This window comes from Pseudonaja textilis, chromosome 2 (assembly GCF_049901715.1).
Source record: "Pseudonaja textilis isolate UNSWEBS1 chromosome 2, rPseTex1.2, whole genome shotgun sequence".
NCBI lineage: Eukaryota > Metazoa > Chordata > Lepidosauria > Squamata > Elapidae > Pseudonaja > Pseudonaja textilis.
In genome coordinates this window covers 105,550,780-105,565,303 of record NC_141991.1, presented here as the reverse complement: position 1 = coordinate 105,565,303, position 14,524 = coordinate 105,550,780, and the positions used below count along the sequence as shown (strand labels likewise).

The 14,524-nt window shown below is 39.0% G+C and overlaps 1 protein-coding gene across 6 annotated transcripts in view; it reads right to left on the bottom strand.

Annotated features, from left to right (window-relative positions):
• TNRC6C (trinucleotide repeat containing adaptor 6C) overlaps positions 1 to 14,524 on the bottom strand; it is a 144,363-nt gene that overhangs the window by 99,938 nt on the left and 29,901 nt on the right. For all 6 annotated transcript variants that reach the window (XM_026702069.2, XM_026702072.2, XM_026702073.2 and 3 more), the window contains exons 2-3: positions 11,062 to 11,158; positions 6,156 to 6,177 (exon numbers count right to left, since the gene is read on the bottom strand). In XM_026702069.2, the coding sequence (XP_026557854.1) occupies positions 6,156 to 6,177; positions 11,062 to 11,124 (85 nt within the window). In that variant the 5' untranslated portion in view covers positions 11,125 to 11,158. The remainder of the gene's footprint in view (positions 1 to 6,155; positions 6,178 to 11,061; positions 11,159 to 14,524) is intronic.

Here is a 14,524-nt window from a genome sequence, read left to right as displayed (position 1 = left end):
ATAGATTGAGAAGGGAGAAGGGCCTGAACCCTTTCCAGAGGTTGAAGAATTTGCTTGAAGCCTTCAGCCAATCCCTGCCTAATGGCTAATGAGACAACATCTTGGATATACCCTGGTCTATGCTCAAAGGTAGAGGCAGAAGGCAGAAGGCCCGCTGCTGTGGGAGTGAAGGTGGCTTCAGGCCTAGATTGAGGAGAGGTTGAAGGCCTGAGGGAGGGGGAGGAGCATAGGGCCCAGAAGCCTGTTGGAAATAAGGCCCAGAACTGCTTAGATCCTGAGGATCTGATTGTACTGCAAGAGCCTCAGGAGACCAGGACGGAGGATGGAAAGGCTCATAGATAATTTCTCCTCCCCTGGGAGGGCTTGGTTGGGGCCCACGACTATCACCTGAAACATGCTGTAGTTGCACTCCCTTCTGTTGAATAGTTCTGTTGAACTGCCTCTAGAGCTGCATGTCTGTGCTTCTCTGCCCTCAATTCAGCCTGAGTTGCCTTCTTAGGGGCTAGAGCCTTAGCTTTGATTTTAGCAGCCATCTTCCTCTGGACTGATTGGGTGCGTTGCCTACGTCTTTTTCTCTTATTGGGCTTAAGAGACTGTTCCACTGGAGGGGAAAGCTCTGCTGAGCCTTATCTTGCTCCATTTGTAGAATAAAGGCTCTTGCGTTGGAAAGAAGCTGTTTTAGAAATTTTTCTATTAAGCCCCTTAGGGTATAAATGGCTCCCGGGCTTACAAAATGGCCGCTCACCTCGTTCAATCCAAGATGGCCACTGACTAGAGGAAACAGGCTCTGAGATTGAAGAATTGCTCCTTAGGCTATACAGAGCCCCGAGCAAAGTCAGCAAGGGAAAACGGAGCAACCGGCCACACGATCAGCTGGCTTGTGCTCTTATCAGTTTGCCGATCATTTTTACGATCGCTCCAAACCGCAGGCATGGGGGAGGTCTACAGATGCTGTCCAGCTTGCCTGCACAGAGCTCTGTAATGCTGCTCCCAAAGTTGCAGGAGAGAGAGCCCTGCTCTCTGGGAAGAGTAGCTGCCCTGGGAGCTGCTTGAAGTGAGGAAAAAAGTACTGAAAATCGCTGATGAGTGCTATCTAACAGAAACACTTTCAGAGACACAGCTACTGACTGAAAGGAGATGAGTCAAAAGCTGGGGTCTCTCCCAGGGACTGGCTTTTATATCTTAGTACAGACTCAGCTAAATCATGTCATAGGAAGGCGTCAACCCATCCTGGGCTCTCGATGCAGCATGGAGGAGAACGGCTAGGCCGTCTTTTTGGGGATGACTTAATTTCCTCCCCCACCTAGAGCAGCCCATACGCATGTACCTCTCCACGAGGCCATTTCTATTGGCCGAGGAAAGCTCCCCAAAGGCAGAGTCCCCAGCCGCTTTGGGGTGAGGCCTGGCTGCCTGTGTCCCCTCGCCATAACACAGTGTCTTTCGGGTGATGGAAGCTCCCCAAGGGCAGTCATCAGCCACTTCGATCGGCCGGTAGAAGCGGCCTTGGGGCGAGTGCACACACACACTCCCCTCGCCGTGTGGCCGCTTCTATCGGCCGACAAAAGCTACCTTGTAGGCAGAGTCCCCAGGGTCGATCGAAGTGGCTGGTGACTGCCCTTGGGGAGCTTCCATTGCCCGAAAGACACTGCCTAATGGCGAGGGGACACTGGCAGCCATGCCTTGCCCCGAAGCGGCTGGGGACTCTACCTTTGGGGAGCTTCTACTGGCTGATGTTCTATCGGTAGATCAGGGTATTCTAGCCTAGGCTACCTGCAGGGCACTCCTAAAGGCAAGTTTTCTCCCCACCCCACCCCGTCCTTCCCCCCCCCCCCATTTCTCTTCACCTCGTGTAGTTCTAATGAACGATGTGAGAAATGGCAGGGAAACGCATGGATTAAATAGGCCTAAATTTTGGGGGTGGGGCTTAATTTCACCTCATGCCTAGAAATCATGCTGGGCTTTCCTATTGCTGGAGGCCATATTGTTGGAGAAACACGGTAGGTGTTGAAACAAAATGTGTGTTTTGGATTCATTCTGGATGGTGCATGGGGGAAACTACAGCATCTGATGCTGAAAGTGGCACAAGAGAGGAATTTAGCTTATCTACATAATATTTATTTCTCAGCTTCTCTCTAGATTATAAAGTTGTGCTGAGGACTTGGCAGTTAAATTACAAGCCATGTCCTTGGAAGCAGTCATGTCCTTTGGATTTCAAAATAACTGGTAGCTTAAAGCCTCAAACATGAGAAAAGATTCCAAAAGTAGAATAAGTAATGGAGGCACTGAGACCAAGTATTGAAGTAAGTGACACATACAAAAGTTATCAGAGACATAGAGAAAGGACTGTTGAAAATCATTCCTTTTGCCTTATTTTGTAAGTTTTTGGCTACAGGAACAAGAATCAATCAGATAAAGAAGCAAGTGGAAAGTGAATTGATGAACTGTTAAAATAATTAAATGTAAAAGACATATACACCACACAATTAAATAAAAACAAATATAAGTAACTTGAGATAGAGGAAAAAAAGGAGGGAAGAAAAAAGAATGTGCTTAAATGTTGGGTATTTTTTCGAAATGCTACTGATGTGATAATTCTTATAAGATATTGGATAGAGCTCAGACAACCAAGAGTAATATGCCTCCCTTACTCAGCACCTGTGGGTAGATAGGCAGATGAGAGCCCATGTGGCATTAAGGGTTAACCACATACGAGAAAACTATGAGTTCTAGTCCCACTTTAGGCATGAAGCCAACTTGGTACATTGGGCCAGTCCCTTTCTCTCTCAGCCTAGGAAGCAGGCAATGGCAAACCATTTCCAAAAACCTTACAAAGAAAACTTCAGGGAATAGTCCAGGCAATTTCAAGAATCAAAATTGACTCAAAGGCAAACAAACAAACAAACATAGGTAAATAGATATGGCACATCCATTTTTAGTTGAATTAGGAGCAACAGATGTGCATGACTCAAATAAAATCTTTGGTCCAGAAAACAGACATTAGATACCGGTATTAGAAGATAGATATTAATGAATGAATGATATTTCAGAAGAAGCCCAGTAAGCCAATAATGGGCAAATGCAAATCTATTGAAGTATATTTTACTGCTAAGCAAATTTAGGAAGTGCAAAACAGGCTGTGGGACATGAATAGTTAGTTTGTCTTCCAAGTAAAGGCAGTGAAAAAGGGACTGTCACTTATTTCGCCATCTCATGATATAAGGCTAACCTGCCCTGAATATGACCTCAATATTCAAAGCAATCCACAAAATCCACAAAAAGCAAGAATGATTTGTAGATGTATTAATTGTAATCCTTCAATGGAATAGTTCAACTACAATACCAATTATTTTAGGGAAAAGTTAAATAAAATTCAATGGATTTACTTTTCAATAGGCATATACAATTAATTAATTAATTAATTAATTAAAGAGTTTCTGCATGTTTTGTGGGCTTCATCAAGCCTAAACACACTGGATTTCCCCCAATACTCAATAATCCCTTGTTTTTACCTTTTGACTTATCTACAGTCCCATCTGCATTCAACAATGGGATTTATTGTTAATGACAGTAATGCTGATTTTGGAATTTAAAATCAATCAGGAAGTAAGTACTACAATGCTATCTGTGATATATGATGTGCCCTTTTTCAGAGTTTGGTTAATAAATTCTAGCTCCGTATATCAAAAGTAATATTTTAAAACTAACTAAGATCATGATCAGTAAAGAATGGGGCGGGGGGGAAGCCGCTCATTGGAGAATATATAGGAATTTTAGGTTATCAGATTTAGGAAAAACAACAGGAATATTTTAGCAAAAGCACATATTTAACTTAAGTAATTGCATTAAGATAGCATGTATCATTGACATGCCCACAATTGAGCTCAAAATTTCTGTTGTTAAACAAGACGGTTAAGTGAGTTTTGCCCCATTTTACGATCTTTCTTGCCATGGTTGTTAAGTGAATTACTGCAGTTGTGCTAAATTAGTAACATGGTTAAGTGAATCTAGTATCCCCATTGATTTTATTTGTCATAAGGTCACAAAAGATTATCAGATGACCCCGGGACACTGCAACTGTCATAAATACATGGCAGTTTGGATCATGTGACCATGCAGATACTGCAATGGTCATAAGTGTGGAAAATAGTTGTAAGTAACTTATTTTAGTGCCATTGTAAGTTCAAGCAATCATTAAATAAAGGGTTGTAAATCAAGGACTACCTGTGGTTATCAGCTTAGATGATTTTAAACAAAGGTTAAAACACTTGATAAGACATTAAATGCCAAAAGCTATTAGTAGAAAAATGTATGAATGGAGCCTCATGTCAAAGGGCCTGGAATTATCAGAAATGTGTTTTAATCTTCAAGGAATGGCTATTATCTTTATAGTCTTTTTGCAAGCTTTTAAGCACTGTTTGACTGGCCACACTATATTATGTCAAATATAATCTTTATTAAAGTAGTCAGATTACAGACACAGAAGCCTCTACCTCTTTTCCCCAAAAGATTTCTCTCTAAAAACATACTATATATTTTTATTTGGATGGTTTGTTCATGCTATCATGAATGTAAATGCATCTGTAAACCATCCCTCTCTTGTTTTCAGTTTAATTTATTTATTCAAATGAACAATGGTGTTCTGTCTTTCATGGATGCTTATAAATGATGACCATTAGTTGTTTTAGAATAAAATAAAAGGAAAAATCCAAGCATGACAACTCAATTGTCCACGAACCTTTTCACAAGGAAAGGAAGTAGGGAGAGATTCTTTTAGCACATTAACAACTCCAGTGCATACTTGCTCAAAATGACTCCAAGTCCCTTCAGGGTTCCGAAAATTCTGGTTTATCTTTTCCATTTGGTGTAGTATTGCTTAGTCCTAATCACAATTTGAATTTTTGATATGAAGCAATGGTGTTTATGCCATATAAATGTTACGTTTTGCATTTTTACAGGATTATGTAAAGTGCAGATCATATAGAATCTCTATATAGGACACAGAATTTACTATTCTACTTTATAAAAACAGATGCGGGGGCTAAGTGCATATTTAAGAATCATGGAGAATGTTTCTTTACTTTTACATTAAAATAATATCTAAACAGTAGTGAAATTTTACAGTTTAAAAACAAGCTTCTTTCCAATTTCACTTTTTGGACATGGCATTTAAGTCTCTCGCAGCATCACAGCTATAGTGATTTAGATGAAGGATAAAGCAAATTTATCTCAAATCTAGTTCAGACCTGCCTATATGATAATCTATCATTCTGATTGACAATCTATGTCACAAATTAAACTTGGGAAGCTCTCCACACAGTTGACAGAAAACCCAATTTTCTTGATTTATTTGCAGTAGCAATGTTTATCTCAATCCAAAGGCAATGGAACATGAAGGAAACGGGATCTGCTTATTATGCCTAAACTAGATCTATGTCTCTACGATGTGACAAGGCTAGAAATTGTCTTAGGCAACATATTAAGCTCAAAGAACAACAAAATGGTTTAGGCAGTATCTCAAAATTTCAAAACCTAGACTAGAATTCTAAATAATTATTATTTCTGAATAACAAGAATTAGCCTATGACTTTGCTAGTTTAATTGGGCCCAAATACTAGAAAAATTTCCCAGACAATGCTTGAATGCTCCACCATCTGCTTTTTTAATACTTAGTGACCTTTATAATGAATGCAGTTTCTCCCTGTGGGTTCTAGAACTACTGAAATGAATGAGCTTATTATCCATTGTTATTTTTAAGTTACATGAAATGACTTGGTTTTAGATTTTTACTGTCTCTTTTTGGACATGAAAATAATAGTTATGTCCAAACCCCATCCCCTCATTATTAGATAAGCAAGGTAATAAAGCAATAATAAAACCAACAAAAATATTGCAATTTTGCTGTCATCTACAAGTTGGCTATATATTCTGTGTCCCTACTTCATACAGTTTAAGTATTGTACTGCTAGGATGGAACTGCTATAAAGTTACCAACTTGCTTATTAAGATCAGTACCAGGGTTAATCTGCAGCCCCTTTGTAATCACAAAATTGAATAATACTATGAAACATGCTCTTGTCATATTATTATATACTGTACCATATTCTTGCTATTAATAGATATAGAAACAATTTAAATCAATATATGTATGCAATTACCTTTGGTTTTTTGTTCAGCAGCCTGAAAGACAAAAACAACAAAATGATCAGTTAGTAGCCAGTTTTTTATGAAAGATAATTGTGGGGAAAAATGTAGCCCCAACAATAAGTCATAGCATACATAAAACATGATCACCATATTAATATGGTCTGGCCAATTTTTGGTTTGATGTTTTGTGCAATTTTGCAGGAAGGAAGATCAGCAGTAGAACCCCGGAAGGTGGTTTATTTCAATGATAGTGTTTTAATTTTTATTTCATCTGTGGCTTCAATTGTATTTTTACTGTTACTGGCTTTTGAATCATTGTAATACGTAGGAATGGTATTTCTCTGTTGGTTATGTAAATATGGAAGTGCTTTCAGGACCAATTTAGTGTCATGAGGACAAGCAAAATTTTATGTTGTTGACTCTTGACTCTCTAGCTTAGTGGTATATAAGCTTGAATTTTTCAGAAACCTTTGAGTGAACTTCACAAACCCAGGAATTAAGCAATTATAAAACATCAGGTTGCACACCTTTCCTTTCCACATATATTTTATTCATAATTTCATTAAAAAAGCATAGGCTCAAAACATTTTCGTTACAAATAATGAAAGAAACATAGTAAACAAGGTAATTTATACTGGCTCTAGTTTATAGTGATCAAAGTAACTTTGTTTTGCCACCAGAAAATATTGAATATACAGTATGTATGCTAAAGTGACATATTATGAAATACGACACTTCAATATATTTACACTGAACTCTTCAAATTAATTACACATGTATTTGAATAATTATACAAATTAAAAAGAATGTAGACTGTCAATGATTTAATTCATCTGGGTAATGAAATATGTACATTAGTGGGTATACACGTGTGCATATGTGTATACCTACATACAAAGTATAGTTTACAACAATTCCAGGGCAACACAGTAAGGATATAACTACTTAAGTATCTCATGAATCAGTGAATATTAAACATATTAATATTATAATGAGCATGATTCAGATAGTTTTAAATATATAAAGAACGTGAATCTATTCAGAGTTCTGGATTCCCGCTCTGCTGCTTTAAACATCTCAAAACCATTATTACTGTAAATAAAATGCAAAACAATATTCTGAGAGAAGTCTGTTGCCTTCTCTCTATCTGTCTTAAATTATTATATTTAAGGCTGTTTTAGATATTTGATTTTATCATGCATTCTGAGGTAGTATCTGTTGTTCAATTAACCAACCTTCACTGTGCTGTTTCCCCATTGGGGCCACAAGCCACTTCGCACAGCTAGGTTTTAAGGCCCTTAGAAAGGATGAGATGGTTGGAGCAACTTCACATCGGGGTGGAGGGGGGGAGACAAGTTGTTCCAGTGGGCAATAGCAATAGCAGAGATCCTAGATCCTAGACCCGTGATGGCAAACCTATGGCACCTGTGCCAGAGGTGGCATGCAGAGCCCACTCTCTGGGCACACGAGCCATCGCCTCAGGTCAGCCCTGCCATGCATGTGTGTGTGCACTGGCCAGCTGGCCTTCAGGTCTCTGCCATGCATGCGCAGGGGTGGGGCACGCACTCATGGGGTTATGGAGGGTCACATGCTTGAGGCACACATGCGAATTGCATTTTGGGGGTTCGCACGCGCTTTGGGCACTTGTGCTGAAAAGGTTAGCCATCACTGTCCTAGGCCTTCATTCTAGACCTTACTAGCTGGAATAATTGAGCTGACAGCATGCTTTTTCTGCTGACACGAGTGGGATGGGTCAATCCCAGTGGGGTGAAACGGCCCCATCCCTCAAAATGTTGGAAGCAGAGGTGGTATTCAGCAGGTTCTGACCAGTTCTGGAGAACCGGTGGTGGACATTTTGAGTAGTTTGGAGATCTAGCAAATACCACCTCTGACTGGAGATTTTACAGTATCCTTCCCCTGCCACGCCCACCAAGCCACGCCCACAGAACCGGTAGTAAAAAAATTTGAATCCCACCACTGGTTGGAAGGGTCTTGGCAAAATCTTTGCAGCATATTAATAAAGCTTGGAATAAAGCTTGTTATTATAAAGAGCAATATTTTAAAAAGCGTTAGTAATTATTAATCCTCACTTTTAATGAAAAGCAGTCACTGTACAATTTTAAGTTATTGCCATGGTCCCCTCAGACAAATCTTCCTTAGAAAGTGGAGAGAGGGAGAATGAAAGAGAATGAATATGAACTGGAAAAAATGCCTCTCAAATTGATCAAGTAGTGTTAATGCCCAGCTCTGAGATTCTGATGGACTCATTCCCAAGTGCTCCTGACACACAGACTTCAAGCTTGCAAGAATGTCAATTCAATTCAATTCAATCCTAAATAGCAAATAAAGGGAGGAGTGCAGGAGTGCTTGGTAAAATACATTGGGAATAATGGTCTACTTGGCAGTTAAGACCTACTCAGTAATAGTTATCAGTTTTAAGTAGCTGATTTCTTCAACTAGCTTTAATCAGCAAAACTTGAATGTGAATCAAGTTCAAGTATTTCTAATTTTTAAGCTTTTTCTGAGACCAGTCAAATATCAAAATAATGTTTATAACAGTTTAATTTTCAGACTTGGCTTGAAGTCTTGTACAACTTTCTGAAAAGCCTAATCTCTTACTTGATCTGACAGTTTTACCGTTAATGCTACATTTTGTTGCCTGAATTCTGAACTAGACAGGAACCACGCTATTGTCTGTAGTAAGTATTATTTGACTCTTGGTTGCATGACTCTACTTCTTATTCCTATTGTGTGAACTTGGAAATGAGACTGACATTTTATACCAGACATTTTACAGAAAATTATTTTTTCTGGCCCTCAGATCAGAGTACAATAGTGCCTTTATCTAAATACTACAGAAACTGAAAATTATAAAAGCTGAACTTCTAAGTTAGGAGAGAATATAATCTGTGTTCAGTATATTGTGCTGAAAAATGTACCTGGAAAATAATATTTGTTAATAAATAAAATCTACTAGTTACAGAATTTTATGAAATACTAGAAGACACATAATCTCTAAGTGTTCAGACTTGTTATGTTGCTGAAATACACTGCTCAAAAAAATAAAGGGAACACAAAAATACGACATCCTAGATCTGAATGAATGAAATATTCTTATTAAATACTTTGTTCCTTACATAGTTGAATGTGCTGACAACAAAATCACATAAAAATTATCAATGGAAATCAAATTTAGCAACCCATGGAGGTCTGGATTTGGAGTTACATTCAAAATTAAAGTGAAAAAAAACAACAACATTACAGGCTGATCCAACTTTGATGTAATGTCCTTAAAACAAGTCAAAATGAGGCTCAGTAGTGTGTGTGGCCTCCACGTGCCTGTATGACCTCCCTACAATGCCTGGGCATGCTCCTGATGAGGTGGAGGATGGTCTCCTGAGGGATCTCCTGGACTAAAGCATTCCCCAACTCCCGGAAAGTCTGTGGTGCAACGTGGCATTGGTAGATGGAACGAGACATTATGTCCCAGAGGTGCTCAATTGGATTCAGGTCTGGGGAACGGACGGGCCAGTCCATAGCATCAATGCCTTCGTCTTGCAGGAACTGCTGACACACTCCAGCCACATGAGGTCTAGCATTGTCTTGCATTAGGAGGAACCCAGGGCCAACCGCACCAGCATATGGTCTCACAAGGGGTCTGAGGATCTCATCTCAGTACCTAATGGCAGGCAGGCTACCTCTGGCGAGCACATGGAGGGCTGTGAGGCCCCCTAAAGAAATGCCACCCCACACCATTACTGGCCCACTGCCAAACTGGTCGTGCTGGAGGATGCTGTAGGCAGCAGAACGTTCTCCAGGGTGTCTCCAGACCCTGCCATGTCTATCACATGTGCTCAGTGTGAACCTGCTTTCATCTGTGAAGAGCACAGGGTGCCAGTGGCAAATTTGCCAATCTTGATGTTCTCTGGCAAATGCCAAATGTCCTGCATGGTGTTGGGCTGTAAGCACAACCCCCACCTGTGGACGTTGGGCCCTCATACCACCCTCATGGAGTCTGTTTCTGACTGTTTGAGCAGCCACATGCACATTTGTGGCCCGCTGGAGGTCATTTTGCAGGGCTCTGGCAGGGCTCCTCCTGTCCCTCCTTGCACAAAGGCGGAGGTAGAGGTCCAGATGCTGGGTTGTTGCCCTCCTACAGCCTCCTCCACGTCTCCTGATGTACTGGCCTGTCTCCTGATAGCGCCTCCATGCTCTGGACACTACGCTGACAGACAGCAAACCTTCTTGCCACAGCTCGCATTGATGTGCCATCCTGGATGAGCTGTACTACCTGAGCCACTTGTGTGGGTTGTAGACTCCATCTCATGCTATCACTAGAGTGAAAGCACCGCCAGCATTCAAAAGTGACCAAACCATCAGCCAGAAAGCATAGGAACTGAGAAGTGGTCTGTGGTCACCATCTGCAGAACCACTCCTTTACTGGGGATGTCTTGCTAACTGCCTATGCTTTCTAGCTGTTGTCTATTCCATTTACACAACAGCATGTGAAATTGATTGTCAATCAATGTTGCTACCTAAGTGGACAGTTTGATTTCACAGAAGTGTGATTGACTTGGAGTTACACTGTGTTGTTTAAGTGTTCCCTTTATTTTTTTGAGCAGTGTATATAATTCATCTGGGAATTGCTTCAGATGGTAATGTTTAGCTACTGTTCATAGACTACTTAAAAACTGCTTTAAAAAAAATATTTGATCAGATCAGGAGGAAATCTGCTTGTAGTAGAATATAGTAGTTTGAAAAAGTGAAAATAAGAACAAACTTAATGCATAATGTTTGGGCCTTTTTACAAATGATGAAACCTAATTAGACTATATTTCTCAACAAAGATTTTTTTTCCAACTCATACTAATGAAATTGGCTAAGAGTTAAATTATACAACTGAGATCTTTAACAAACCTTTTTCTGAGCACCTTCCTTCTTTTTCTTTTCTTCCTGCTTTTTCTTTTTCTTTTCTTCCATCAAATGTTCCTCTTCTTGTGTTTGTTCTTTTTCCCTATTTATAAAAAAGAATTGAACTTCTTTTAGACAATTATATAAATCAGGAAAGTCTGAATTACAGTAGACACTAAAATTATCTGCCACCATATATTTAAATTACTTCCATCACAGAATTTAAATCAACATCAATTTAAATAAACAATCATATATGAGAGACATCTTACGTATTACACTGTTGCCATTTATTTTTACTTGTAGTTGCTAACTGAACACTAACAAAACATTATTAAACCAGGTCTAATTACCCAGCGAGTTTTAAAAACAAAGATATAAACCAGAATTGCTTCTGTGGCTCTCAAAATTAATGTAGCTCTAAATGTACCTTCAATGTATCTCTGAAACAATTAGAAGAAATCAAAAGGGCTATGAGGAAATCACTGGTTCTAAGGACTTCAAAAACACTGACTCTATGCCAGGGGTGTCAAACTCAAGGCCCGGGGGCGAGATCTGGCCCGCGAGGTGATTAGATCTGGCCTGCAGGGGCACCCTGGAAACGGCAAAAGACTGGCCTGCAGTGCCTCTACCAGCAAAAACAGAACTCGGGTGGGCTGCACACAGCCCTCTTGAGCTCTGTTTTCATTGGCAGAGGGTTACTTACAGGAGGCTGTTGCAGCCGAAAATGGAGCTCAGGAGCCTGTTTTCTCTGGCAGAGGGCTCGGGCCACCGCAGGCACCCCTGACACGAGTGATGTCGAGCTGTCCACAACTACTCCAGCCACACCCACTCTGGCCCTCCGAGGTAAAATACAATCCTGATGCGGCCTTCAATTAAATCGAGTTTGACACCCCTGCTCTATGTCTAACTCCACTTTCAAACATTGTATTTAACTCAGGGGTGGTTCAGACTGGTTCTATAGAACCGGTTATGATTCTATGCAGTTTGGAGAACTGGAAAATCGTGGCCCTGGCTGGCTCCACCCCTCTCCACCTGCCCCTCCCCTGCCTATCCAGTCAGTCCTTATCCGCATGCACGACATTGCACGCGTGCCCAACATTGCTGACTGCATTCTTCCCTGCTCAGTCACTCCTTAAGGTATTTCTCGGCCCCCCTCCTGACGATCACTGTTCCTATGATCAGCTGTCCCAGGATTCCCCTCGCTTACTTACTGCTTCACTTAGGAGGCTTCCCTAAGGCCCAGAAAGGCAAAAAATGGAGGGTAAAATTTTTTTTACAGTTTTTTTGGCCAATGGATACCAATTGCACATTCTGTAGTTTTATTATTTATTTATTTAGTATATGGCTACAGTTTTCTTACACCTTGTCTACAGAACAAAACAAAATTAACATTTTTTTCTTCCTATTTACCAAAAGCTTCCTTTGCACAAAACATCACCTTAAATCTCCTCACTAAAAAATAAATCAGTTTGATCATCAAATTATATTAAAAAAAACATTTAAAAAGGAACAATTACTCCAAAATTCCTAAACTGCATCCAATAGTATAATTTAATTTGGACAGAATTAGAGGATATATGTTCTGCTTTACTGTTTGGGTCCGATTCTTGTGCTGCATATACCATAAAAGCCTAAGTTAAAAAGATGTGAAACAATTATAAATTGAGATGAGACAAAAGAAATCTTGTCAAAAATCATAGCTGATTCCAATGTGCCAGAAATGTAAATCTTACAGGAAGTATAAATAAAATAAAAATCAGAATGTCTATCGTAATTAGAAAATGCTAATTTCAAAAGTACAAAATAAAAAGTGGCTGTAGAAAGGATATGGATTGGAAAACAATTTTAAGAACTGGCAACAATCCATGCTTTATTGTAAACTCTATCCAACACAGTACTATCATTCCTTTGATAGGCCATCATCTGCCAGAGGATTGGATTCTTTGTTCCCCTCCTGCCAGGTACTTCCCAAACCTTCTCTGTAAGTTATCTTTAAGCAAAGTCCATTGCACAATCAATTTGCTTAATGAAGCATACAGTCTGTTATTTTAATAACCATTTTAACCATTTTTATTCTGCATTATAACTTACATATGTGTTTGAAAATAAGCAAGATCTTATTTAAAAAAAAAAACACCAAGTTCTAAACTAACATTGACAGAAAGATATTTCCTAACAGCCATGATCCCCCAGTCTGTACTATACTACACCAAAACAGATTTCAGAGAAATCTTAGGGATCTTTTAGGAAATACCGGTAAATGAATTTGCATTTTCAGATTGGTTTCAAAAATGATACATACTGACAAATTAATTCATAATTTATATTTAGTTAATTTAAATAATGTAATTTTGATTTAATAATTATATTTGGATTAAGCTAAAAAATCTGCATAGCATATTGCTAAGCTGCTTTTCAATAGGCATAGTTACAGCTCATTTCTCAACTTTTTCCTGGCTGATAACAACAAAACTCTATGTCTCATGGGCATTGTGCTAGAGTTTGTACATTGGCAAAATTGAGAAAATAGGCAGTCTATCATTCTTCTGCCAATTTTACTCAGTGTCAAATATCCAGGGCACAAAATCCTGACCTGTTGTGATAGCAGATGAAACTTTTGACCCTGTACCACAGCTCTGAGCAACCAAAATCAATAAACTGTGAATTATGCTGTTATACTGACAGCAGCCGCGATATTAACTATAAATAGGGATTTAAAAAATGTTCAAAACTCCATTATCTTTTTATTCAATTACAGCTTGATTTTTCAAAGGGGAACACGAACATAATACAAGGAAATATAATATGAAATACATTTCTTGTTGCATAACTTAAGAATTTTAGGTGCACTTAGTTTTATTTATAAGAAGGTGTATAAAATGCAATTTTTTTAAAGTATTAATACACTTGGAACTCAGAATTTGGAAGTAAATGGTAAACTCCCTTTAACCTCAAGTGACAGTTTATCAATACATATATATTATTTATAGGTTATCCAAAACTTCTAGAGCTAAGGTTTTGGAAAGAGTTTAGCCAGTCGTCTCTCTCTCTCTATTACAACTTCAAACGGTCGCTGAACAAGTGGACTGAAAGCAATGACTATCTGTAAAATGCTACTACATATGGCACAAATGGGTCAAAAAAAAAAAATCAGGATAAGTGACATCTGACTCAAGTTGGAAAGCACAGACTCAAAAGATTTGGATGTGACATGGTAAATATCAATTATAGGTGCTAATCAACTAGAATATATTGTTGAATAACTAAATATAATAGATATGTAGAAATATAGCACAGAATGCTAAAAATATGGGAAGTTTTTTTTAACTTAAAAGATAAAAATTTGCTCTTTACAAGAAATAAAGGATGCTAACATACATTCTAAGTAGACACAAGAGCTTGTAAATTTTTCTATTTTTTTCTACAAATGTAACAAAACATTCCCTTGTGTGTGTGTATGGGGGGA